Source organism: Sparus aurata, chromosome 18 (assembly GCF_900880675.1).
Source record: "Sparus aurata chromosome 18, fSpaAur1.1, whole genome shotgun sequence".
Classification (NCBI taxonomy): domain Eukaryota; kingdom Metazoa; phylum Chordata; class Actinopteri; order Spariformes; family Sparidae; genus Sparus; species Sparus aurata.
Window position 1 is genome coordinate 17,074,691 of NC_044204.1, and position 26,837 is coordinate 17,101,527.

General features: G+C 43.3%; 1 protein-coding gene across 2 annotated transcripts in view; it reads left to right on the plus strand.

Moving 5' to 3' along the window:
* Positions 1 to 26,837, plus strand: part of gpc3 (glypican 3) — a 131,718-nt gene that overhangs the window by 85,341 nt on the left and 19,540 nt on the right. For both annotated transcript variants that reach the window (XM_030396890.1, XM_030396889.1), the window contains exons 4-6: positions 5,406 to 5,548; positions 6,030 to 6,155; positions 10,944 to 11,055. In XM_030396890.1, coding sequence (XP_030252750.1) covers positions 5,406 to 5,548; positions 6,030 to 6,155; positions 10,944 to 11,055 — 381 coding nt within the window. The remainder of the gene's footprint in view (positions 1 to 5,405; positions 5,549 to 6,029; positions 6,156 to 10,943; positions 11,056 to 26,837) is intronic.

The window sequence follows — 26,837 nt, forward strand, 5'->3', positions numbered from 1 at the left end:
CAGACACAGCAGTCAGATGCTGCTTTAAATCCATTTGAGCTCTCGCACAGGCATTAAATCATATTAGCAAATGCTGCGATAAATCATCAAAGCCCTTTGGAGGATGTTATCATATTATTAACATATGTTTAATTTTAATTATAGAAGATAAATGGTGGTTTTCAAATTACTGTGTAAATTCCATATTTATACGTGCAATTGAAAAGTTATACTTAATGATGAAAGATAAGTATTAAAGCCACACTGTGCAACTTTCTGCAGAGAGACATTGCTTGCAGTGGAGGTTCTAGACCAGTTTTAATAGGGGGGCCAGGTTGGGGCCGGCTTTTTTGTTAGGGGGCACATACAACCCGTAAAAAAGGATAAATCCCTCATTCAGACAAAGCAGTGTTTACAATTTCAGCAATTTTGATTGGGTAGTAAACAGCACTTTATTTCTGCCTTTCCCTTCAGAACAAAATCATTGCAAGAAATCTGTCATTGTATTATTAATGCAGACTCACTGTCAGGGGGGCAACAGGGGGGTCCAGACTCAGAGTTACGGGGGCACTGGCCCCTGTTGGCCCCCCCCAGAACCGCCACTGATTGCTTGCCATTGATTGTTGAGTCCCCTTCTGTCCGTCCATCGGAGTTGACCCAGGCTAACATAGGGTGAGAGGCTGGGTACGCCAGTCTCATGACAGATTGTTATTTAGATTTTGCTATGTATAAATATGTGTATTAGAAGACCTGCCAGTCAAGTTATACAAAGGTTCATTCTTTTGCTTTGAATTTTGTATTTATATTTGTGTCTAGCTTAAATGATCCCTAATCATGAATACTTATTGAAGGCTTCTTAGTGTAACATGTGACAACACTGTAAAGTGTATCCTCAGATATAACCAGTTTGTTCAATGTTGATAAAGGAATTGGAGCATATTTTGAAAAAGCACACTTACTCTTGCCAGCAGTTAGATGAGACATTTGACACATCCCTGTATAGTAAATACGATCCAGCAGCAGTTAGCTTAGCTTAGCATAAAGACTGAAAACAGGGGAAACAGCTAGCCTGACTCTGTCCAAAGGTAACAGAATCAACCTAGCAGCGCTTCACAAGATAACTAAGTTACAGGAGCAGAAGTGCATAACTGACAATTTATAATTTATCAATCTTCTCATCTAACTTTAGACGAGAGGATAAATAAACATTTTTACAAACATGTCAGTGTCAGGCGGGGGGTTAAAGGGAAGACTATGGAAAAGGGGAAGGTGGACCCAAATGCAGTTACAGACGAGAGGGAAGGATATGGGGAAACAAAAGGCGAGCTTTATTTAAAAGCTGAACACAAAAACAGAAGCAGGCAAAATGGGGGGCAAGAGGCAAAGTAGCAAATGAAAGCAAGGCAAAGTAGCAACCAAAAACAGCAAGACAAAGTACAAACCAAATAGCACAAAGTTCAAATCAAAAATGCAAAATGCAAAACTCAAATCCAAAACACATACCGTGGGGAACAAGGAACAGACAGGAGCAGGCACATGAACGGGAACATGGACGAGACAGAGGCTGACAATTACAATGACCAGACAGAGTGAAGGGAACACAGAGACCAAATACACAGACACTGATGACAAGACAAGGAACAGATGAGGTGGACCAACAGGTGAAATAACGAAGGGGAGGAGCACATGGGAACATGAAGGGAACAAAGCAATAGACAGAGAGAGCCAGAGGGAACATAGGAAAATACACAGGAGAACTTAAAGGACACATGAGGGCATGGAAAAACAAAAGACACAAGACAAGATACAAAGACATGGAAATCAAATACAAGAACCCACAAGACAACACCAGACAAGAACAACAAACAGATCTACAGACATGACAGTCAGACTATGGTTGTCATGTTTCATCATTGTTTGTGTGCTATATATTCATCCATAACATGGTTCCAGATCTCACATTTTTGCATCCTTTGAACTAAAGAGCTAGTCATCAACTCGTCATTATCCTCATTAAAACATTATGGATCCACTTCAGTCTGGCACATCTGACTAATTCATCTGCATCAATGTCTATGACATCAAAAAGACATCAAGGCATCATTTAATATCTTTTCACAGCTCTGAATGCCCCAGGAATCTGCCACAGGAAGTGTAAAATAATTTTGTTCTTGACCTTGAATCACAAACAGCTAATACCTCGTTTCAGTCAGCCTCTGATCTGCATAGATTACTCATCTATTTTAGAGAGACTGTACCTGTATGTTTCAGAACTGACAATTATGAATTTACTCTGCCGGAGAACTCAACCTTGAGCTATAAACATATGATTATCTTTTTACAACTTTCGGGGATTTGTTGATCTCATTAATGTGAGGACAAGATTCATGAACCAGTGGATTTACTATATACTGAGCTGATTAGTGAGATTTGAAGATTAGACTGAAACAGTCTGAGTTACCTGACACTCTGTGTGATTATGTTTTAGCCGACTTTGATCAATGTATTTCAGTGCATCATATCCCCAGTATATGGACCATTTGAAGAATAGGGACACATATTTAATGCCTGTGTAGATTAAAGATGAAAGAGGATGATTATTTTATTAGAAATGGCCAGTCAAAGGGGAATAATTTTTTTTTTACATCTGGTGTTGTGCTCTGTTTTACATGTTTTTTAATTTGTTGAGTTTCACCCACATACAATAAACCACCTGGGCAAATTATGAAATCAGTGACTGCTTTTGTGTTACTACTGTGGTGCTCTCAATAGGGATGCTCATGCTCAGATGCTTAAAAACTAGTGGAACATAATTATTGATAATTATAATTAATTAAATCCATTTTTGCTAATAGATCTCCTGAAATCCCAGGTTTCTGCATTGGCTTCACATTTCAGACCCAGAGGCTACACCCACTTATTATCTGTTTCTGGTAGTAAAAGATGTGCAAACTTAAACTCAAACTGACAGTTCAGATGTATGAAGAAAATATATATATCTACAGTAATAGTTTCATGACATTCACGTTAAAATACAATAAACTGAACACATCTGATGGTTTCTGTTAAGCTGTACTTGAGTTCAGCTGCCAGGTTGGGAACAGCTGCACTTGCTGACTCAAAATATCCACAATTTTGAATCATATCTCAGAATTATCTGTCTTAGTAAATCAATGGTTCAAGACATTTCCGAACAGTTTCCACCACGTCAAACTGGAAGATATTGTTGCACCATATTTCTCATTTCTCCAGCCCAGACAGAACAGTATCTGTTTAAATATATAACCATGATAGCTGTCTGCTATGACTTTACTTTTGACATATAGTGAGACATTCTTACTGAGAGAACTTGAAAGTGCTTCAGCGGGATGTCGGCATGTGTGTGCATTTCACCAGAAGTCAGTGCCTATGCTGGTGACAAGGATGCCGGGAGTAGGAGGAGCAGGAGGAGGAGGAGGAGGAGGAGGAGATGAGCTGAATGCTGACTCAGTCTCTCCCCTGAGCCTGGACTCCCATTGAACACAAACATTACTCACCAAATATTCAGCAATATGTTGTTACAGCTGTGCATGGCACCCTGCCACCATGACAACACAGATAGTATCATCTCTCCGGGTTTCTTATTAAGAACTCCTCCTGATCAAGATTCATGTATAATCCTGATTATACACTAGACTGTCAGGATCCACGTCCATCGCCATTGATTTGTTTCGAGTTTACCTTCACACCATGTTTGCACAAGCACAGTGCCATATGGAACCTGAGATGCAGGTGTGCAAGTGGATTGTGAGATCTGTGTGTGTGTGTGTGTGTGTGTGTGTGTGTGTGTGTTGTATTACTGGCCGTCAGCACCCCTCCCTGTCAGTGATGCTGGCTGCTCGGTGCAGATAAAAGTGTGCAGATATTTCGCAGCTCTCACGCTGAGGCAGCCTTTATCTGCAGACTCTCCTGTTGGTTGTGTTAGTCCAGCCCTGGGTGATATTAATACCCCACTAATGAGCCCCTTCCTTGAAGAATCCGGAAACAATCCTCGGGAAGGGGGGTTGGGGCGGCGGCTGCGCTGAATCAGTCTTTCCCTTGTGCCACAAGTCCCCTACGGCTTCGCGGGAACGCACAAACAAAAAGAGGAACGCAGCTCCAATCACATTAATCATGGCCTGTGGGGGCACCGGCACTCGCTGCAGGCGCAGGAGAACGAGAGAATTACACGAGAGGAAGATGTGGAGGGAGAGAATGGGGTGGCAGAGACAATGGGCTTTGTGTGTGTATGTGTGTGTAATTTTTCCCAAGTACACTGTAGGGGAGTATTAGTAGAGATGGCCAGCCAGGGATGCTGGGCATTAGTGAATGCCTGGTGCAAGAGAACTCAACCATCTGTGACTATCAGGAACGTTTGTGTGTGTGTGTGTGTGTGTGTGTGTGTGTGCGTATCCTTGGATGACAAGGCTGTATTGATTAACCCTGATGATTCTGTCTTACAGCAAATCAGCATTTCTGTGTGTCAGCATGCATTCAATAAACAGGTGTGTGTGTGTGTGTGTGTGTGTTTGTATATCGTGTGTGCATATTATGTAGGAGTGCGTGTTCATCATGTTAATGGGCTTAGGTGCATTCTGTTCCAAAGAGTAATTGCATGAAATGATTCCTTTTTTGTTTATGCACGGGATTTGGCGTGTGTGTGTGCGCATGCAGATGTGTGCGCATTTGTGTATATGTGGCCTCGGTCGCCACCAGATGAAGATGTCCGACTCCTCTCTATCTGGTCACATCAGCATTCAGCAGCAGTGGTGCCAGCCTATTCACTTAAAGGGGAGCTGGGCACAATTAGCTGTTAACATTACATGGCAGAATTAAGCCTCGGCCTGTATCCCCCGGGGAAATTAAACCACCGGCAAATCATTAAACCACAAGCTAAACATTACCAGCCATTTGCATTTTTATTGCACCTGAAAAGAATGTGCCAGGTCCATTATCTCTGGGAGACAGAGAGGGACTTCTTATTTATTATTGTTATGCTGTCCCGTGTGGAAACACAATGGCGTTTATACGGGGGAAAGAAGCTGCAAACGAGAGGCCTTATTTTCACGCTCACGTTTTTTTGGAGTGTTATGATTACAAATTCGAGCAAGGCGGAAAAGGCTGGCACAGGATACAATGACTTGTTTGTTATGCAAATCCCCCCGCTTTCATCCCTCCCAAAAATAAACAAACCCAAACAGATGACAATTTGCGGAGGGGCTCAGCTGAGTACGGCCGGCAGCTTGGTTGCCGACAGGTTCCTCCTGTCTGCACAGTCACTGCTATTAAGAGTTTGAATAAACAGGTTTGAAACAGGCAATGAAACATAAGTGGGGTGAAACGGTTCGGGCCGCTGAATTCGCTCACTTGATCCTGATGTCTCATTTTCTCCCCCGTCTCCTCTGCAGGTGAGCGGGATGTGTGGAAGCACTCCTCCTGCCCGTGCCTCTCGCTCCATCGGATCTCCTCCCCAGCCTCCCGCTGCCTCTTCAGCCCTCAACACCCAGGCCCTGTCCTCGGACTCTGATGAGACTCTGGCCGGTCTCCGCAGGTGAGGAAATCAGGACTGAGACCACCTCCAGCTGATGAAGCAGCACTCGCTCTGCATCAATATATGTCCCGCGTACAGATCTTGTCCCTGATACTGGGGACAGATTTTCTCCTGTTTCCTTTTGGCACTCAGTCCTTCTCCATTCTAGTGTTTTTAACACTCCTGATGCAATAACAGGCTTAAATGAACAGTGTAATAATGCCCAGCGGGGCTGCTGACCTCAGCAGCACAATGGCCAGATTAATGTCAATTAGGAATAGAGACACTGCTTATTCTTGCCTCTTTTACTCTTTCTCTCTCTCTCAAGGGGGGTCTCATTGACTTGTCTCATCAAGCTAAATCCCCTCTCGTATTCTGTCTCTGCCTGTTTCTCTCACTGCAGGACAGTTTATCTCTCTGCTCTCCTCCTCTGCTGATGTTTTCGAAGTCATGTTTAGATTATTTTATCCTCTGTTTCATTTCCTGTCTTTGCATACTTCAGGGAGTTCATATTCAACCTGAAGGGCTTCAGCTCCTTCTACAGTGGTCTTGGGGAGGCGCTATGCAGCCGCGAGCCTGCTCCAGCAAACCACTCCCTCTGCTGGAACGGGCAGGAGATGACAGACAGGTGAGTCAGGTCCTCATGTGCCTCTAAAACAGACTCTAAGTAAATGCACCTGCAGATTTACTTGCACTCCAGCGCTGCCTGCAGGGCACTCCTGCTCTGATTTATCGGCTTTATAAATGATCAGTTACACAAATAGTCTGCTTTGATTCCGGAATTTCCAGCACATCTTGCCGAGTGGAGGTGAGTTGAAGGGTAAGTTTGCCCAGAGCTGATGAGCTTCACATGAGGGCCCCCCTCTCCCACCGAGTGTGAGTGTAAATCTTTACTCTGGCTCTATGGGATGTTATTAATGTCAGGCGTGCTGTCACCTTCTTCTCGCCAAGTTAATTGCTGTTTCGATCGTTCTCTCCTCCTTCATCCAACATCTTCCGTGCACCGTGCAGAACCTCATTTGGTTTCCGCCGTATTTCACTTCACCCCTGTCTGTTGGCTCCACACATCATAACTTCTTCTCATCCGCCTGGTGCCGCCAGCCAGCCCCAATTTCAATTTGGCTGAGATAGTTATGGATATCATTCTTTTTTTCTTTTCTGCTTTGTAAATTATGTGTAGAATTTAATCAATGTGGAGGCACACATCTCTGGCGTGGAGGCTACCTCTTGTTCCCGCGGAGGACGGAGAATAAACTCTGAGCTTCATCAAACTGCTAGAAGAGAGTCCATCACAAAAATAGAAAAGAACCTCAATCTGTGGAGGAGACATCAGGTTGGCATGGGGGCAAAGCTGTCCTGAGGGGATGATTACAAGCTGGACCAAACAGTGCGATAGGAAGGTGCAGCGAGGCTGGAAAGGAGACGAAATGATGGAGAGATTACAATGTCTCCCGGCAAGCAATTCTCTGTGTCATCTGCGAGGGCATATGTCTGCAAATTAACCCCGGGTACATTTTCACTCGTGATTTGTCCTGGATCAGCTTCCATTATCCTCTCAGATAGGACCTTTTCCAGAGCCAAACCTGGCATTCATTCTCATATTGTTTCATGCAGATAAATTTAGATTGGATGGGTGTTGGAGGCGGGGGGGGGGGGCTTGAGGGCTTGGGTACTGAATGTCTCCGATACTTGAGGACTGATCTTTAGACCTAAATTAGGGGCTTTTTATCAGGCGTGTTTACCATCCCACCTGGAGCCGAGATCAGAGGAGCAGCACTTTTCACCACATCAAAGAGCGTTACAGCGATTACTGTGATAACAGATGCGAACGTGTCAGCTCCAAACATTACATTTCTATTGCTCTTTTGGATCTAATGACAGTGTAAACTCTTGCATGTGTGATAAGCGATGAAAGATAAGATGCTGTGTCAGCTGCAAGCGTCACATTTAGGGACTGTACATGAACGGGCAGAGGAAGTCAGAAAAGAGATAAGAGATAATGTAACTAGCCTTCAGTTGATCGTCACATAAAAGGTGACAACAAAAAAACAACTCTCACTTGCACCATGGTTCATAAACGTGACCTTTGCAGTATGCACATGACAGCAGTTTTGTCTCTTAATAAGAGTTTTATTAATGTGTATTTTTAGGACATACACATCGATCAACATCAGTATAAATGTGCCAGTGTTAACCAAAAGGCAAATTTTCACCTGAAGTGAAATTAGCCATTAAAACATAGCTAGCTATGAAGTTTACCTTGTTGATGTTGATCCTAGCAGCTCTGTAAGGCCGCGCAGCTTTGCCTTGAGCTAAATGCTAATGTCAGCATGCTAATATGGCGACAGTAACCACTTTTACACAGAGATCCCACAATACCTCAGTAAAGACATCAATATAATGCCGCCGTGTGGTCATCCTGAATGTCTTTAGCTAATTTCCTGACAATCCATTCAGTAGTTATTCAAACATTTCACAAAAAAAAATTGTGAGCCTCGGGGTGGCACAACAGGAGAAGTCAGACTATCACCAGAGCCAGTAGCATGCATCATATGCGCACTGTGGATATCTGCACTTTCATGGCAGTCCATCCTGTTGTAGTTGAGATATTTCAGTCTGGACAACAAGGTAGATAGGCTTCCCCACAGCCAGGCCCCTGGCATGGCTATCTGTTGTCAAGACAAGGGTTCAAAGAAAACATTATTAGCCCAGAAGATAAAAAGTTATTAGGTCTCGCCACCCTAATAATTTCCCAACAGTCCCTCACAGCTCTTTGTACGATACCATCTAAATTTCATTCTGTTTTCCTCGACATGACATTCAGCCAGAGGAAGTGTACCAACAGCAGCAACCACACTGTTTACACACCAAGGGACTGTGAGTGTGATTGGGTGGTGTGAAAAGCGTCAGACTCCATAATGTATCCCTTCAACACCTGCACTCCCTCGTCTACTCTCCTTTTGTTGTTTATTCTGATGTGAGAGGCGTCTCATTCACACTGGACCTAATAGCATAGTAATTGGCGTTGGATTAGATTAGGTTATCAGCAGAGTTAACGGAATCCGATCGGCTCTTATAGCTGCAAACAATAACATAGGAACTATCAGATAAGAAGCTGAGAGTCGACAACTGAGACTATCAGCAGCGAGAAACCGTTTTAACGGCTGAATTATGTCTCTGACCGGCATCTCTCACATGAAACACTAACCTGTCTCGGCTCCTTATCTTCACTCCAAATCTCCCTCCCCTAATCCTCCCTCCCCGACCCATATTTTCTCTTTTCCTTGGCTAAATGGATCACACATCTCTCTCCATTATTAATGTGATAATTAGCAGCAGAGAGGGGGTGAGATCATAGCTAATAAGAAGAATAAATAACTGGGGAAATGTAATTTGAATTTAATGAAAAGTCTGACTTCGGGGAGAAGACTGATGAATGGAGACAGCAGGTGAAAGGTGGGAGTGTGTGTGCTGGGTATGTGTGTGTGTATGCTCACAGAGATGAGAACAGAGTATGACCTCATGCTTTACACACACAATGTCGCACAAGGCTCAAACTTTTTCTCATTTTCCCCCTGCTCTGGCCCATTTTTCCTTAGTCTTCCCAATATCTGCCGCAATATAGCAGATGACATTTACGCTGAGATACGCCCCCTGCCCTTGCCAGCGTTCATATCCACCGTGATTTCCAGGGGAAGATATGTTGTCAGTCTTGGCTCTAGTTTATCTTAGCGGGCTTGCGGGAGTGAGTTAGTCTTCTCGGAAGGAGTTAATTCCTGGCACTGCCAAGAGCGGAGCAACACCTGCAGGAAAGTTTGAGACTCACCAGCTCCTCCTCCTGATAACATCCACAAGAGTCAACAGAGCTGTGTTTCCTCAGTTAACACGGAGACATGTAAGCACCTGCCTGTAGGCTGATCGTGGTGCCTAAATATACTCTCGGCGCTAAAGCAGGACAAGAGTACATCTCCGCTAATGTCCTCTCATTAAGAGCAGATATGATTAAAAGCCTCTAATTGGCCAGTTTAATGTGCTCGGAATTAATTATCAGGCAGATTTTGTGTAATGGTTAAAGTCCTTTGAGGATGTTTTTGACTCATGGTGTGTCCATGGGTTTCATTTTATTTTTATGCCTCAGGCTGAGTACGTTTAGTTGGGATAGAGTTAGAGTTGCAGTGATTTATCTGAATTAGTTGTCAACGATTAAACGAATGACAACAAAATTATTTGAATTCAGTTTCACTTTGTATATATTTGGCGGACCCTGCCATATTTCCGGCTTTCTAGCTCTCTTATGTTCTTGGGACCTTATTTTCCTCTGATAACAGCTTGTTTATTCAGTTATGTAAGCACACTATATCAAATAAATATTCTTTGACTTTTTAAAGGGGCGCTATGTAGTTTTGGAGAAGAAATTCAAACTTAGAATTTTTACATTTCCAATATTAATGAGGTCATAATACAAACTCAGACATATTTAATTTTTTTCCATAACTGAATAAACAAGCTGTTCTTAGAGGAAAATAAGGTCTCCAGAGCACTGTTTGAAAATAGAAACTAGAAACACAAGTAAATTGTATTGTCTTTCAGAGTCAGTTGGTTTATTCAGTTTATGCAATCATGAAAACAAAGATGCTTTTGTTTTGGCATAACACATTAGTCACTAAAGATCATTCTCCTCTAATTCAAATTTCTTTCCCAATACCCCATAGTGCACCTTTTAATAGTAGTAAATGTTACCTTTCTGAATTTGAATTCACTTTCCAAAACTACATTTGCACCTTTAAATGTGAATATTTACTGCTTTCTTTACTCGTCTATGACAGCAAAGCGAATGCCTTTGGGTTGTGGACAAAACAAGATATACGAGAAAGCCATTTGGAAACCCTGATTAACATTTTTCACAATTTTCTGACATTTTATGGACCAAACAACTAGCCGATGAAATAACTGACAGATTGATTGAGCATTGAAAATAATCTTTAGTTGCAGCCGTGGTCCATATCCCACTAAAGGTTGATGCTGAAACATTTTAGTCATAATGATAGTGTCTTTCTAAGAAGTATGCAGTCCCCAAAGGTTTTATTAGAAATATAAAGAATATTCTTCAAACATTACTGTGTCCTGTTTAAATTTATAGACGTGAAGTCTTCAACGAGGGAGAAGTTAGTCCTTCTGTTAGAGTCAAGTTACAAATGGTTTTTCCAGCTCTGCAGATCTGCCCCTAAACTAAAAACCAGAAGAGCTGTCATTCACCTCATCAACACTAGATGGTGATAAACACCTTGTTTGGAGGGCTGGAGTGATGGTCAGCTCATCATGTCTTCCACTCATGTTGAGGTCTCTAAATAGTGAATATCCTCTGAACAGTCTTAAAAATGAGAACTGATTTCATGTTTCCTTCCTGTGCTGTCAGGTTTGCTGGGCCCGGCCTGAAACGGTCGCACCCTGGCTCCGAGTCTCGAAGCAACAAGCCTCCTGAGCCGGTCATCAGCCAGATCATAGACAAACTCAAGCACATCAACCAGGTGAGCTGCGTGCATGTGCCGTCCAGGTTTCCGTCATTATGTCCCTGAGAGTTCTTTTGAGTTATCACTTTCAATAAGCAGTTCCTCTGTGCACACAAGTGGTCCTCTCCTCTGTGGAGGCCTGAGGGTTTACCTTACCCATTAATTCTGCCTCTCTGGTCACGATTGGACATTGATCTCTGAACTACTGCAGGTCTCGCTCTGCGGCTCCTGCGGGGGTCAGCACAAGACAGGTTAAGATGTGAAATGAAGATGCTCTGTGCTGTGTTCAAGGTGATGTCAGTGCCTTGCTCTTTGTAGACACAGTAAACTTCAGAGCAGACATTTTGTTTTGTCTCTCATCTGTTCAAAAGAGAGAGAGAAAAAAGAAATCTTATTAGGCACAATCTGACCAGGCAAGGACACATGTTCTGAGGGTGATGGGGGTTGTTGTGACGGATGGGAATTATGTCCTCCATCCACACAGTAGGCCCCAGCTGTCATCAAGGCCCAAACCCCCTTTTTCGGCGCTGCAGTCGCCATGGAAACCACCTTTTGGAGTGGGCTGACAGAGTGCAGAGTTTCTTGCATGTAGGCTCAAAGTCAGCCTCTGCCTGTGGATGTATCAGCCCACAGATCTGTCTGTGTTTCCTGGTTCCTGGTGGTTGCACTTGTAGCTGTCAACACGTCGGATTGACCAACTACCACCTCCCCCTACACAGACACACACACACACACACACACACACACATCATCTTCCAGCTGAAAAGTCTATGTGCGTGTGTGTTTTTTGTCTGCATGTATATGGGTTTGAGCCTCAGAGTGTTTCAGGCCTGTCACGGTGGATTACAATCCTTCTCTCCTGTTTAAACAACCTGGGAGATCCGAGCAGCGACTGGGGACCTTCCTCCACTCCCCCTCTGACAACCAGAGACCCTCAAGAAAAATACAGCGGGTTGTGGTTGGAGGCGCTGTAATTTTCTCAATTGCTTTTGCTGTATTACCTCATTCGCGCTTAGTCCTGCTGAAAGGGAGGGCAGCAATACTTGAACAGGAGGGTGAGGTGTTTCCTTAACCTCTTCCCTCTTCAAAACCCCTCGAATGATTCATCCTGGATTTGACTCTAATGTTTAATGGAGGTTTAAAAGGTTCACTATATAAAAATGCAAGTCTTATTTTTGATAGTTTTGGCCATCTTTGCTCCTCTTTAAGAAACCATTTTTCCTGCCAATGTCGCTAAAACAAAGGGCAAGGACATTATCCAAACCGCTTTATTTTGTGGGAAAACCAAAAGTGAGTGTAAATGTCAGAAAAATGCCTCGCTGCTTGAGAAAGCTGCAGATGATAACGTCTTTGGTTTGTATGTTTGGTCAAAGTTGAACCAGGACGGATAAATTGGGCCAACCCTGGAACTTTGCTTAAAATCTGTTTGATAGTCTGACGAATGTGTTTCTTGCCCCTTCTGACAACTTTTTCAGCAGCTTTGTGACGTTCCCAGAACTCAGCAGGTTAACTTGTTAAGTATGATGTTATAACACAAATAGGAACGATGGCCAAGAATTCAAACATAAACTCAAGTTGTAATAAACCGGAATCATGGTTTAATCCTAAAAACACAGGACATGTACACACATGCACTCTAATGTAATAAGCCTTTCGAAACTTCCTGTTCTGACAGGAACACACATTTGTATCCATATGATTACAAGCAGAGCTGCTGCTGCACTGCAGACTGTTTACAATGTGGATCGGGTTCCTGATAGGCTTTTGATGAGATTTTGCAGGAAAATGCAGTTACGTGAAATGACTGAGCTCATTCCGACAATCCCTCAGAAACATGGAGGCGATGTGTGTGTTCGTTCGGTGTGTGTGATCAGATCAGATGCTCCCCGTAACTTAACACTCTTCCCTCATTGGCTCCCTTGTTGCACTGATGACATGGTACACATGTGGACATTTATAGGCTTTTGATTCTGTTTACATTAATGCCTGATATTTATGAAGACTGACGATGCTCATGGGAGCTTTTAATCCTATATCTGATGACCTTACAGCAGAGAAAAGCACATTTCTGCTTGAACTCCGACTTCGCTTTAGATCTCGACATCAATGGGCTGGATAAACATCTGACAAAAGACTGACTGCACTTGATTGCATTTTTCATGTGAAGTAAAACTTTGTATGGCTCATAGCCATTCCTGCAGAAGTCAGATTACACAAATATTTTTACTATAAATCATCACCATACTGGGGTGCACAGAATAACAGGAACGCCTCACAATATGATGCAATATAATACAATAGTCTTGCAATAAAAACTCCCCGTGTGGAGTTCACGAAGTAAAAGTTTTCCTGTGCCTGAGAGAGCTCACTCAACTTCACTTCTGATGTTTATGTTTATGTATCAGCTTTCATCATACTGTAAACTGTCCCTGATATTTTGTCCAACCACTTGTATATCTATTTTGAAATTTGCAAACATCTTAGAAACAAACATGTTGTTTCCACGTTAATGTAAGAACAAGACTGAGACTCTATAGCCATACAAGCTGCATTGTGAGGCTACACTTAGGCACACAGCTAAATGCTAACGTCAGCATGCTAACATGCCCTCAGTGATGATACTAACATCAGAATCAGAATCCTTTTATTGTCATTGCACAAGTGTACAACGAGATTCTAACATGCTAAGCAGGCACTGTGTTTACCATGTTTACCCTCTTAGTTCAGCATGTTGGCCTGTCATACATAATGAATGCTCTGTATGAACGACTGCATGGTTAGTCAGTGCTTGTCATCATCAACAATTACAATTTCAATTAAAACTTTCACCATCTTATTTTTAAGCATAAGCTAATATTTGCTAATTAGCACTAAACACAGTAAGGCCGAAGCTGATGGTCGGTAAATTATTTGATACACTGACATTTCTACCTGATGAGGCTGTAAAGTGAAATGATAATGGATCACCAAAGTTATTACAATACATCCTGAGGGGAACAAGTTTGCAAAATTGATATAAATTCATCCAATAATTGTTGAATTATTATTACTCCCTCCATTATTACCATTTCACTAAAAACAAAAAAAAAGGTCAACCTGGTATGAGAGTTAAAGGCAGAGGATCACCAACTATAGTATGATTCATCCTCTGAGGACCTTGAATGATGATGAAAAGTCAGGATATTGCTTAAGTTATTAGTTTACATCATCTGGATCGATGAGTGAATTCCATCTAGTAAATGTAGAATATTTTTATTGGATCAGTGGAAAATTTTAAGTCATTGGGTTTTATCCTCAGGGCGCCATGAATCTCGATGCAAAGTGTCATTGTAATCCAGTATTCAAAGTATGAGAGTGATGTACAGACTGACTGACATAGCCATCCATAGAGAAAAGCATGGCTAAAACATACCTGCCGCTTCAGTCGACTGATGTAAGGCAGAACTCTTAACTTGCTTTAAAATCCCTCTAAACGTTTATTGACTACACGCAGTATTTCATGGTCGTCGCTGTTCTGAGCCGGCATGTTGTAAACAACCTCTGAGGGCACTGGAGAAAGTGATGTTGTTTAGTTAAAAGCAGTTTTACAAGGTCTCCGCCTCCCAGCCTGTTGAAAGACCACCAGTTCTGGATGTTGCAGGGCTAAAAGCAAATGGACTAATTAACCGTCTGATATGAGAGAGCAGGCCACAACTCACAGATAATTACTTTCATCTGCCCTGTTTATATGTGGTGTGTATGAGGCAGTGCTTTCCACAAGCGCCGGCTGCCGGCCATATAGCCGACTACACAGTTAACTCCAGCCGGCTACTTTAATGACTATTATTTTTCGATTTTAATAAAGTTAAATGTTTTTCTAACAGACTGACAATAGTGTCAAACTGAACCGCACTCATTAAAATTGTGATTCGCTGTGCTTGTACTGATAATAATCACAAATTACTCCGATCATCGCCGACTTCATTGATCACAAGGGAGAGAAACTCATCCGCGGCCCCGACACGCGGTGTGTGTGCGCGCGCACTTAGCGGAGTCAGTGTGTCAGCCGTCGTAGGCGAGAAGCAGGGCTCACAATAATACGTTTATTTTATCACCGGTAATCCACTCTTCTCTTCCAGCGTCCATTTAGCAATACCTGCGACACGTGCTGGCATCAAAAAACACTGTCGGTTGTACAAATGAAACCAAACGGACTCTAAGAGTGTATTTTCATTAGTTGCTAAGGGAGAAACGTTCACTGAGTGTTTAATTGTGTAGCCACCACTGCAGACTGTGAAGGTGTCATGCACCGACAATAAGATATTTACAAGCCCAGAACGCCTCATGATGCAATATTATGTGAGCTTGTATAGCCTATTATTCATTATTTTCAGTGCGCAAATCACAGTTTTTATTGGTGCATTAGCGTCTGGCATACTTAGTTACACTAATGAATAAAAGAAGATGCGATATTTTGTAATAATAATAATAATATAATATATAGAGTAGATATTGATGCTGATCATAATAATAATAATAATAATAATAATAATAATAATAGAGCAAATGTCTGAGAAATTAATATAGGCTGCCTGTTCTGCAGGCACACTTAGGCTAATAATAATAATAATAATGTAATAATAATATTAATAATGTAACATTAGACCAGTGTATAAGATCGTACTACCCCCCCCCCCCCCCGGCTGGCTAGTCTGTGTGTTAGTGGAAAGCCCTGGTATGAGGAGAGGCCAACAATGAGATAGTATGTGTAATGTTCCTGGAAATGGACCAGGAGAGTGCCACGCTGATTAAAAACTGCACTATTTCAGTCTCATGATGTCGTCTCAGTGTTTGAGCATCATGTACGCTATGTTCAGAGCTGCATGCTGAAGAATGTGGACATTATTGTCCTTTATGTGCATTCAGCTCTACATTCAGGACACGGGTCACTCACATACGGGTCTTTACAAGTCCTACGAGGCTCTTTTATCCTGCACACGTTTTCCATTTGAATGAACATTATTCTCCTTTGGCTCAAACAGTGAACACAATCAATGGTTCTTCCAGCTTGTCCTGACCCACTTTCTAACCAAGAATCAGTCCCAGCCTACAGCATGCGAGACTGTGTCATAAAATATAGGGGGCTACACTCTCCAACAGTGAGGGGAACATGGGACCCCTCCACAGAGTCCAGTTCCTTCCAACTTTAATCCCCCCGATGTTTCATTCCTTGGCTCCTAAGTGCTCCGTGACGATGGTCCTGTGAAATGCAGCCACGCAGCGGAAATGTGTCATTTCTCACGTTGTCAGTGTTGATCACAGTATCAGCAGATACATGGACAGTCTGGCAGGGAGACTCCTGCCTTTGTGCCTCTGTGAAGCTAAACTAAACACCATAAGGGAAAAAAATCTCTGAGCCGGTTGCCTCGGCTTATAAAACAACGTTTTCTCACGCCTAAAGCAGCTGATGTCATGACTGAGCTATAGCCAAGTTTCAAGTGAACTGTGCACTATAAATGGATGAAGAGAAATGGCTTTCTCCTTCGGTTATTGCTTCTCGACTTGGAATCTTTAAACAGAGCAGGACTGTGAGGAGCCATGGACATTTCTGTGCATGCTTACACTGTGTTACAAATTCCAGTGTGAGATCCTGTCTGTGTGCGGTGCCCTGTGTATGTTAAAGCTGATAACGACAAGCGTACATTGACATGTCAGACAAGTCTCTCAAAGGAAACATGTTATGCCCATTTTCAGGTTCATTATTTTATTTTGGACTGCCACAAGAACAGGTTTACACACAGAACAGTTTTCTCACTCTAAGATGATCTGTTTTAGCTCCTTTCTCTTTAACCCCCCCCTCTGCTCTGATTGGTCAGCTCACACACGCCTGAGCCAGCATCGCTGGCACCGCACACTGTATCTACGGTTGGCTCTGTCGTGTTTCCAGTTTCCAGTTAGCGTCACTTCTTGAGTGAATATAGGCACAAATTATGCAAATGTGTGACATGGTGACATAGTGATGTCAGGAAGTCGCAGAATTAAAGGCGCAACTACTGACGAGGTGTTTCCGGAGCAGTGTTTTCTGTGGGAGAGAGGAGCTTCTGTTGGTGGAGACTTTAGGCTTTTTAACTTTCAAGACCTTTACGTACATGAAAAGCTTTATAACACACTGAAGGAAAAGGGAAAAAAAGAGCATAAAACGTCTCCTTTAATGAGAACTTTGCTGTAACACCACATTAATGCTTTCATTGTGTAAAAATCTGGCCAAGTTTGTTCCCTCGCCGAGAAACATATCTGTAGTCAGCGCTCCCAAATTAGAACATATTATTTTGGTGATGTGTTCTTGTTCTGAGGAGATGAGTTTGTTTTTCAGAACATCTGTTTAACTTCCCAGCATATCGGGTTTCTCCTCTGAACGACTAATCTCACAGGAGATGGTTGAGCTAGTGGCAAAATAGAGCAATTATGTGATTGGTCTTTGATTACAGAGCATTTCCCACTCATTTGTCAGATGAGTTTGCCATTTGGAGGGTCAGGCCTCCTGGGATTATTCTGACAGCCTTGTCTTGGCTACATGACACCCTTTGGAGGAGATACACTTGGAATACCACCAATATGAAAGACATCTTTGTTGAAGATTTTTATGAATCCCTTTCGGCTAGACACAATTATTTCATCTTCAACTGTTAAAATTACTCTGTCATTTAGAGAATAACATCTCCATATTGCGTGCCAAAGCTTTTGTTCAAATGTTTCAGCTTTTACTCTCTCCCTCTCCCTGTTCGTTGCCTTTCTTTCCGTCTCTCCAGCTGTGCTGAGTTGTGTGTGACAGACTCCAGCTCTGTCGCCCTTCCCTCCTCCTTCTCCCCCTCTTCTAAACCTCTCAATCCCCCTCCTCCTTCTCCTTGTCTCCTCCAGCTTCCCAGTCTAATTGAAGCCAGAACCTGGGAAAATCCGGCAGGTAGGACAGGAATCCAGGGTGGAAAATAAACCAGATCCCGAGCGCCACAAATTCCATCACGCAGTCTCACTTCCTCCGAGCCACCAGGGCCTGGGCAACGTGCGCTCAACACCTTGTGCATGCTCGTACAGAATACACTCTTTAATATATAACTCACACACACACTTGAACGCGGACAGTTTTTACTCTGCACACTCGCAGCAGTTAATCTTACGCACACATAATTAGGAATATAACTACAGCAGATACTGTTCCAGCTCATATACAACTGTGACATACAAGCATTCAAGTGGCTATAAAATAAATAAAACACTTGAAATACGCTTTGAATAAATATGGTGCGATGTGTTGTAATTAGAGTAGAGATGAAATGGAAGCTGCTTCATGACAAGGCCAGCGTGCGGTGGCCTTTTCCTACAGGGTGTGCTTACAATCAGACTAATAGACACCATGGATGTCAGACTAGGCTTGCTGTTTTGTAAACTTACACTTGCTAACCTGGCCATTATGCCCGCTCCAGTCCAAGAGGCTGTCTTCTGTTTGATGTTATTTACTGAGGGTTTTTGAAGCGTTATTTAATATACCCCCTCAGGCACATCGTCCTCTCGCCTTCCTCGTTTTATGTGTGTGAAGTATGACTGCTTTGGAAGCGGAGGAGGAAGGAGGGCTGTTACGCCGCTGTATTTGTGAGCGGGGATAAGCCATGAGGGTTCTTTAAATGAAGTGTGACACCTGGTGTAAACCTCTGTGGAGCTCCGGGGCGTTTGTATCCCTGTTAGGACGCCACACATGCTATCCTTTCGCTCTTCTGGAGACTTCTAGCTGCATGGTAGGTTTAGAGATCTGAGGAGTTATGAGGAGTTATGGTTCTTTAACTTAAAGAATCCAAGTAACAGATACCCCACCCACCTCGACCCCCCCCCTCCCACCGCGGCTTTCTCCCCTGCTGACTGGGAGGTCAGACGGAGCATGTGAGGGCCCTTTTCCTCCCAATTAGTCTGCCTGCTAATGAGGCCCAACCATCCCTTCTACCACTGCCACCCATTCCTCCTTACCTCCATACCTCCACCACTCCCTCCTTCTACCCCCCCCCCCCCCCCCCCCACACACACACACACACACACACACACACACACACACACCACCACCACCACCACCACCATCAACCCTAAGGCCTGAGCCAGGGTCGCCTCTCTCTACCCACTCCGCCCCTTTGCTCCCACACCACTACCACCCCACTGGGTATAATTATCACGCAGCCGGCTTATAAAAACCCTGCTGCACAAGCCAGGCAGCCGGCTCGGCGAGCAGGAACAACAGCATACAAGCACACACACTCACACACACTGGCTTTACCTGTGTGTGCTGTAGGCTACTCATGCCCTGAATCAAATATTTCTTTGAGCTGTCAGAGAGCAGAGACATGAACAGCTGAGTCTTCCTGCTGCTGTCTCTGATCTGATCCACACATCCTGGGCTTGTTGTCACTGGGCACAGTCACATGTTGCTGTGTAACAGGATCCCCCCCCCCCCCCCCCCCCCCCCCCCGCTCCAAAGAGGTCAGGGGTCACACTTCCTGTTTCCTGTCTTTGCTAGGTCATCAGAGGGTCTCCCTGTGAGGGTCAGGGACCTCCTCTGTTCCTCCTCTGCCTTTTGTTTCGGGCGATAGTGCTCTGGGGGTACAGCAGAGTTGAGGCTCCTCTCTGGACCTGTCAACGTGTTAGCGCTTGCTAACTTCATCATCCCTTCCGCTGCCTCCGTGCCTTTTCATCTTGACTGAAACATTTACCTTGTGAATTGTTCTCTTTTTTCTTCTCCATCTCCCTCTTTGCCCCCACTTTGCTATGTTCTGTCATACTACAAGCCATCATCTGTGTTTCTGTTTGCTACAACCCAACCTAGCCAGCAGCAGAGCAGCTATAGGTGTAATCATGGGACAAGCAGGGACAGTCTGCTGATGTCGAAAGTTAAGGCATCTTAGACACACATGACTCTGGGAACTACGGCGATAACGTGTAAAGCAGACGAGCAGCAGACAAAAAAAGATTGTCTGAGGAGCCTAATCTGATTTAGCAACCAGTGGCCTGTGCGCAGGAATGAGACTTTTTAAACTTTCAAACCCCATGCCGCCAATCATGCATATTGTAGGAACAGCCATAAGTCAAGATTTTCATTCGGTTAGCCTTAAAAAAGATTGAAAATTGGTGTCATACCAGATACCAGAGGGACTTAACCCTTTGTATTCATGCCCAGCCTTGATCAGAGAAGACACAAGGGGATTGTTCTTCTGGTAACAATTTATATAGAATGTATATATAGAGTTTTAATTAGCTTTCAGAGGGACAAATAGCCAAACCAACAAAATCTGAACCACCATCCAGGTTTCAGTCCAATCTGGAGGAATCTGGAAATAGCCTTATGGACTTAGTCACAAAGGTGGAGTGGACACACACCCAGTTTTACACAGAACTGGAGAGCTCCCCTTTTCCCCTCTGTGTGTTCTGTTCCAACTGGAATTAACATCAGGAAATTAATCTTGTCTGCATTAACTGTCTGAGGCTGGGCTCCTGTTGCGTGACATACTCAACCGCGGACAGATAGAGGGGAAGGGAAAAAAACAGAGAAGAATGAGAGAGTACCGGTCCCCCTCCTCTTTACGTTTCACATTCAATAAAAGTTGAGTAATGAGTCGCGGGGAGAGAGAGAGCGGGTGGGACTGCGGGGCAGGCAATGTCGTTCGAACCGTCGCTCTGTCTGTCAGCGTGCTGAGGAGCTTTCCATGACTCATTCTGTGGAAAGTGCCTCCTGTCATTCCTCTGTCTGTCCTTCTGTCTGGTGTCTCTCGTTCAGTCTCGCTCTCCTTCTATTCTCTTGGCACTCCACAGCACGTCTGCTAACTTGATACAAGCGCAGCAGCTCAGCGTACATGAGGGGATTAGGTGTAAGGAAAGTCCATTTCCTCCATTTATCACAAGAAATAGTGCGTGCTGAAAAGTCATCTGTTTGATTGGTCTAAAACTGTGACCCGAGCACCAGCTCCTACACTGGTTTAAAAATATACACTTTGCTGTACAGTATGTTTGTGGTTTTACAGGAGCTCTGTGATAAATAGGAGACTATTAGAGCCACAGTGTAAAGTGCAGCGGTTTATTATTTTTAACCAGAGCTCTCAATGCCTAAAATCTGTCTGTTACATGACTGATTACTTCCCCCACTTGAAAACCAGTCTCTCTTTGGCGAGGATAACTTCAGTTTATTACAATTTTATGCCTCATATTCTTAGTTTTGGGCACATTTTCTTGTGGATACATCAGATTGCAATGACCAAGTAAGTTACTGAGATTTGAGAATGGCAACACTGTTAAAAATAGCCTAAATCTTTTTTCAGCGGGGCAAGAAAAACAAGCAGTCTGATGATTAGACAGGTTGGGTTAGCCAAACTTATTCTGTGGATTGTATTTGTTACGTATGTTAAACATGGGTCACTTCATGGTGAACTTGCTTTAGTTATGCTAAATTCTTCTGTGAAATGAGAGATCAGAAAACCATTTGAATAAAACCATCATCTGACTTCTTCATCGGAACACTTGTTTCTTTACATACCATTGTTCATTTTCAGATGGGCTATCAGCATTAGCCAAATTTTGATGACAAAATAAATGTTATGGCTAACACTATGTTTCTATTTACACATGGCAACTTTAGCATTTATTAGAAGTCGTGTTTCTGGCCACCTGATGAATTTAAGTCCATTATTCCCTCTCTGTTTATGTCTCAGCTTATCTCCACCAACTCCTGAAGAAAATATCTGGTTCATAAGCTGCTAAATGATCCACTATATTTACCAGCTACTAACATCATGAGTGATCCGATCAAAAGTGGACAGCTCTACGCGCAGGTGTCAGCACCCTCAAGACGTATTGAGGACACATTTTAGATCTGATCTGGAGCACTTTCGATGTCATTATTTTAACAGTATGTGAGCAAAGGTGTCCTGAGCCACACTGAAGAACCACCTACTCAACTGACGGATGGACCTCACGCTGTCTTACATTCAGTTCGCTTAAATATGAATGAAATGTTGGGGCTTTCTCAACCTGCCCCTGTGATTGGCAGACTTTTATGAACACACTGATCCAACCACTGAACTAGTAATCTCAATATCCCCAGACGCCCCTAATAAATCACATGATTTTAAGAGTTGTTGTGTGATGAGAAACTTTGTAAACAAAGAAAAAAAGAGAAGAAGACGATGATGGTTCATCTATTTAACACAGTGGTGGCGAAGAAGTTCTTGGAAAAAGGGAGAAAAATGTCATTTCAAATGCAATCCAGGCACTCCAAAAAAGAAAAATCAGGAGACGATGAAGGAAACACTAAAAAGCCTTTATTGCAGTGGCTAAGTCATTAAAAGGGCAATAATTAAAAAGGCCAACATGTTTCGACCATCAGGTTTTCATCAGGGCTTCAAAACAGAGCTTTGTAAACAGCTACGGCAAATTCAAAATTAGTCTTGTAAATTCAGAATTAAATGCAATACATTGAATCGTTTTAGTTAATGAAAATAAAGTTGTAGCTGCCTGTCTGCTTCTGTGTTGAAAGTCTGTCTTACCTGCCAACATCTAGCAGCCGTTTGAACACACAGTTTCAACAGAGTTCATCATTTACACTGAATTTATGAAAGAAGCACTGATACATTTTATTAATCGCAAACATATCAGATTTTACAAACACAGTTAAAGTAACCCATAAAAGGCTACTTCTTTGATGCCCATGGAGAAAGTCCCCAGACTCCCTTTAAAGAACACTCAGTTTTGTGAGATGTGGTGTTTGGTAAACTTTATAAACTCTTAACTATTTGGGCCTTATTGTGAATTCAGTGAACATTGAACATGAAGATATTTCTTTATTAGTGTTAAAAAAGAAGGAAAAAAGAAACATTGTATCCTTTGTTCCATTAATGTAAGAGTTTATTTGCTTCTTACTGCCAGGTGTGAACTGATGGGCATAAAACTGTCCGCCTGTGATCGGATCATTCAGGACGGTTGTAAATACCAGGTCTGAATTCCCTTTTGAGAGTCTTCTGTGGCTGAATTTGAGATCGATGAAAGGTTTGAGATTGAACCAAAACAGTGAAGTTGGGGAATGTAAAACCAAAACCTCTCTCCTTTCAGCTCACTGCAGAGTTATGATAATTTTCCGTGGGTTTGTCACAAAACATGACTCATTTCACGTTACACACAACCGTCTGACCACTTTCTCCGAGGCAGAATGCTGTGAGAGTATGAACCCCAGGATCAGGTCAGCAGTTTTCATCACTTTGTCATACTAAAAACAGCACGTGTTGATTGTGTGCATTTTAAGCCTTCAACTCAGAGCAATTATGGAAAGCATCAACATGAGACGGTGAAATCATGGCTTTTGTTATGAGTGTATGGTGAGCAGTGGTCTGTTTGGGAACCTGAGCCTTGAGTTCTGTAGATTAGATTTGTAGACAAGATGTGTTGAGGCATTGATAGAAACATTCAGGGCAGCAGATTCCGTCTGGACCGAGTCATGAGCAGCGTGTCCAGACATGTCCTGTGCGTGGAGAGGACGACAAAACACAGGGGCTGATCCCAATCACAAACGCTAACAAGAAGCCCGGTTTCCCCCCACATGCTCTGTCTTCATTAGTCATCCTCTCCCCGCTCACTCCCGAAAATCACTCCTTCACTCCAGTAGTTTCTATACTCTATGCGTTTTCTTATCTTTCCGATTCTGTCCTGTTTTATGTGATTTATGGTCACATGTGAACCAGGATCTCGCTGCCAGCTCGTGTAAAAAGACCACAGCTGATGATCAGTGAGCGCAGGTTGATTTCCATCAGGTCAACCAGTGGCTGGGCTCCGGGACTCAGTTGCAGCTGTCATGTCGAACAGTGACCCTGTGTGGAGTTCATGTCATGTGTGGGAGGCAGTGACAGACTTGCGGTTTCTGTGTCTCTGTCTGGGCTGGCCTGCATTGAGCAATCGGCCACATGTTTGGGCTTTGTGTGTAGTCTTTGAGCCGGTGTTTCCTTGGTGTGACTTGTGCTTTTGTGTTAAGGGGAGGTGAACCCTGTGGCCTGCGGGATGCCTTATAGCTGCCCTGATTACATGTTGTGTGTGTCCAGCTGTCTGTCCGGGCCAGCTCCCGAAGCAACACAGAATAGAGAGAAGGGAAAAGTGAGAGCGCCAGATTTCTTCTCCTAATTGAAAACATACTGAGCGTTCCTCCAAAAAAAAAGAGTCTCTTTTTTATTTGTTTCCTCTCTGCTTCCTCTTGCTTTGGGTTTTTCTTTTAATTGCAGAAGATTCCAGCCCAGAGCGAATTGAGGTTTCTCCCTCTTGTGGTAAATCTGAAAGCTCTTACCGGATCATGCTGCGGCTCAGCCATGCCAAAAGCACAGCGTCACTTTCGACACAAACATACATCCCACCCCTCCCCGCCACCACAGCCGTGGCATGGGCAGCCAGCCAGTGGGCAGAAGCCACAGAGGTACTGCCCTGCCACCCCTCCTGTGAACAAGGGCAAGGCCTGCTGCTATGGCTCATTGAGACCACTGCTATGATCAGGCAGCCAATTTCTTTTTTTAATTTCCCAAAAGACCTTTTTTTATTATTCTTTAATCTGCTGTTCATCTGCTGCTATTTATAGCTCATTTGTTGCTGATCCTTCTTCCCCTCACATGAAACTGGGTTCTGATTTATGACATGAACTCCACAGATGCTGTTCTGTTGGCAGTGTCGGTCAGTGGGTCGGTCACCATTTTGGTTCTGACTGAAATACCTCAACTACTATTACATGGATTGCATTACATTTTGTACAGACAATCATGTTTCCTTGGAAATGTATCCTCAGTACTTGTAACGTTGCCATGGGGTATACATTTTTTTGTATTTTACTGGAAAGCGTTTGTGCAGACATTCATAGTTGATGTATAGCAATGACTTTGTGATTCACAGAATTTTGCTCCTTCGCCACTCTTACGCCAAGTGTCTCCACCAATATTTTGAATAGATTATCATGAAATTTGGAACAGACAGTCATGTTCTTCTCAAAATGAATTGTAACTACTTCAGCATCATCCCTTTTCCTCACCTTTTCCATCTAGCTCCATCATCTGGTTAAAACTCCAAATTGTTTTAACACTTAACTGCAAGTTGTATACGTTTCACAAGCTCACTTAGTTGTTCTGTCTACTAAACCAAAAAAACTAAGAAGTTGTCAATAAAGGGAATATTCTTTTACCTATCTTCCTTATTAAACAGAAAAATATAATACCACCATACCGTATCTCTTTTGAACAAACTGAACAAAGACAAGCTAAATTGACTTGTTAACTCATCATTAAACACACTTTCTCAGTAATGATGTCACTGTTGCTAAAAAAACATCCGTCACCTCAGAGTCTGTTGTCAGTCCTGATACAGCTGTCTTCACTACAAGCTGCTGAGCTTGGTTAAGCCGAGCCCTGTTGACTGTGGCGTAGACTTAAATGCCATTTGCTTCAAGCTAGTAAACGTGTAGCTGCACAGCTAACTGAGCTAACCGAATGAAGTAGCTAACAGCAGCTGGTAGCTACAGCCATTGATAGCTACATCAAAGAGTATAGTGAGCAGCAGTTAGTGGTTACTCTGGCAATATCGTACCCCTATTTGTTCAGAGTGACCTTCATCAGGTGGCCATATCTCACACATTGTACCTTTAAAGCTAATTAGCAAATGTTAGCATGCTACTTGCCAGAGGGCAGCAGGCTGACACTCAGGGCATAGCTGCTGACTCTCACAGTCTTGTTTGCTCTGACTTCAGTATACAGTGAATCGGACGACAGCACGCCTGTTTATGTGTCGAGGGGAGTTGCTGTGTATGCTGGCAGGTGGTGAGTTACACATGGCAGTGTTCGCTTAGACTCAGCTCTAAACAGGGGCACGACAGTTGCTGTCAATGTTTTTCCCCTCGCTCCTCATACCTTATTTTAGCTTTTGTTCAGAAATACCCTGAACCACATCTTTCTCTCTCCCTACTTTACAAGGGTTTGTTTGCCTTTTAATTGGTTCGTGAGGCGCCCCTCCTCTCCCAAAGCCCAACTGAGTTGCTGAGATACAGACCATAAGAAGGAATTTCAGGACATCAGTAAATCTACCAAGGCCTCCGGCAAATGCGGGCAAACACGGCTGTGTCTATAACAAAACAGTCCAGTACATTAAACATCCATTCATCAAGCGGAGGGTTTGTTTCTGGGACACCCGAGGGCTCTGCTCTGTCAACAGGTGCCGCTTGGCTCAACAAACAGAAGTGAAAATATTGGTATGCTTAGGCCATCCTGCCTGTGACTTACTGTTTGTCCATCCCTTGGTTCCGAGTGACCGGGGCTGTTAGAAATGTTGTGCTCATCCTGCGTGTATGGCCTCAATGTTGTGATATGAATGGAGGATTGTCGGGCAGACATGCTTGGAACAAGATGATGTGTGTTCCCTTTCTAAACTTTAGATTTTTTGTCACTTGTAAAAGCCCAGATTGACTGGTTTGTATATGCAGACGAAGGGAACAGAGTTGTTTATCTTCTGGCTGACGTAATTCTGTGATTAGCTCTGAGGTTTTTATACCTCCGCGCTCTGTCTCCCACACACACACACACACACACACACACACACACACACACACACACACGCACACACACACACACACACACACACACACACACACACACAGTCTGTCTATGCTGCAGCTGACCTGAGACAAGGCCCATATGAACTCAATTTTCTCCCACAGACAGCCAAAACAACCAAAAACAACAACAAAAAATGCATGCTGACGTATGCAGATAGGAAGGAAA